The following is a 1,949-nucleotide window of genomic DNA, read 5'->3' on the forward strand; positions in this document are numbered from 1 at the left end:
CAGATTGCCCTAGTGGGCAATTTTTATTATTATTACTACTATTTTTTTTTCTGCTTCTTTTTATCTTCTTCTGCCCCCCCCCCCCCCCCCCCCCACACACACACACACACTTTGAAAAACACTGGTCTAAAAGATACTTTGTTTAGAGACGTTTTGGAAAAGTATGTGTTGATGACCCACACATCTGGTTGTAGCAGGAGTGTTTCTGTTCCACAGAGTCCAGAAGGTGGTGCTGTGCTCGGGGAAGCATTACTACGCCCTGCTGAAGCAGAGGGAGGCTTCAGCAGCCAACCAGAACACAGCGCTGATCCGTGTGGAGGAGCTGTGCCCGTTTCCTGTGGAGGCTCTGCAGCAGGAGCTCAAGAAGTACCCGGATGCCAAAGGTAGCACCCCCCCCCCCCCCCCCCACACACACACACACACACACTGATGTCAAACAAACACCTTCACTTCAGCTCAGGGACTTCATATACAGAGCTTTACTGTGTTCTTTGCTTCAGGTGTAACGCTCATATCATTGTAGGTAAAGTTTTATTAGTGCACGGGCAGAATGCAGTGAGTTGTACCTTCCAGCTGCAGGGACGTCGCAGGGGGACAGTCCGTTTCCTGTTGTCTGAAGTCTTTTTGTGTCCAGAGTTGTAATTTAAAACACGCCTGTTCTCTGTTTTACATATGATGTTGTTTCCGAAGGATTCTCCTTTGATACAGGAGGAAACACGGAAGGAGTTGTTTTTATTTATAGATCTTTACTTGAGGAAATGGAATGTATGAAGGCTATCTTTGTATGTACATTACCAACGTCAAATGGAAACGGTGACCCCCCCCCCCCCCCGCACCACATTCTGATAAATCAGGACTGATTTGGCTTCGCTGCCGCTCTGAACAATGTGAGAAACTCTACAAGAAATGATTTGTTTGATCTTCAGTTTTTAACTTCATTCTTTACTTTTAATAGTCCGTTCATATTCTCCCCCTTTTTTTTCTTGTGTGGATATTTTTGTGTTTGATTGCTACTTTTTTTGTGCAGTAATATCCTATTTTATTCCATTTTTGGAGTTTTTCTTGCTTTACGCTGAGAGTCAGGCACAAACATCATTAAATAAAACAGACCTGCAAACTCAGGAGGGATGAAGAAGGTGACAAACCTAGCGCCTGTAGTGGGGTGTCAGGTTTCACTGGCACCAACGTTACGTGTTAGTTTTCATTTCTCTCATCTTATGACAATGTTACATTATTATGGACAGCAATACGGATGCTTTAACCTTCCTAAATTTATTCTCATTGAACCGGACACTGTAGGCGAACGCTAACGCACAAGTCACTGATGTTAGCTGACATGCGAGCTAGCATTACATGCTAATGAGCTTTCCATTACAGATAACATGTTGGAAAAGGTAACGGACTACGACGCACACAATGTTTCTAAAGTAGGATTTTTTAAATTTTTTTTGCTAAATCAACTTTAACTTGCAGCATATTATCTCGTTGGCAGATAACTAGACTTACCTCAGAACTAGCAGTGTCCAACAGTAGAAGAGACTAGTTAGAACGTAGACCAGTTTCTGTCGTCCATGGGAAATATTTCACTATCGTCTTCAGGGGTGGGCAACATTTTTTTTCAGAGGGTCAAATTAAGGTATTTAAAGCAATTTAAAGGCTGCATAGAGAAATAGTAAATCGATTTTCTTTAATTTGGCACATATATCAGGCTTTATCTTGTTGTAGTTAAGTTAGCATGATTGATAAAAATATGTCTCCTCAATACTTTGTGAATATAAGACATATTCTTTGTAAACTGGCTCCTGAGACAATATGTTTGTTAGCTTAAATATATATAAAAACACCATATACAGTAGTCCCTCGTTTATCGCGGGGGATTCATTATATATATATATATATATGTGTGTATGTATGTATGTATGTATATATGTATGTATGTATGTGTATAT

General features: G+C 40.6%; 1 protein-coding gene across 1 annotated transcript in view; it reads left to right on the forward strand.

Moving 5' to 3' along the window:
- dhtkd1 (dehydrogenase E1 and transketolase domain containing 1) overlaps positions 1-1,949 on the forward strand; it is a 137,775-nt gene that overhangs the window by 134,207 nt on the left and 1,619 nt on the right. Inside the window, exon 15 of the mRNA XM_037683720.1 lies at positions 217-383. Within this exon, the coding sequence (XP_037539648.1) occupies positions 217-383 (167 nt within the window). The remainder of the gene's footprint in view (positions 1-216; positions 384-1,949) is intronic.

This window comes from Nematolebias whitei, chromosome 10 (assembly GCF_014905685.2).
Source record: "Nematolebias whitei isolate Nwh7 chromosome 10, NemWhi1, whole genome shotgun sequence".
NCBI lineage: Eukaryota > Metazoa > Chordata > Actinopteri > Cyprinodontiformes > Rivulidae > Nematolebias > Nematolebias whitei.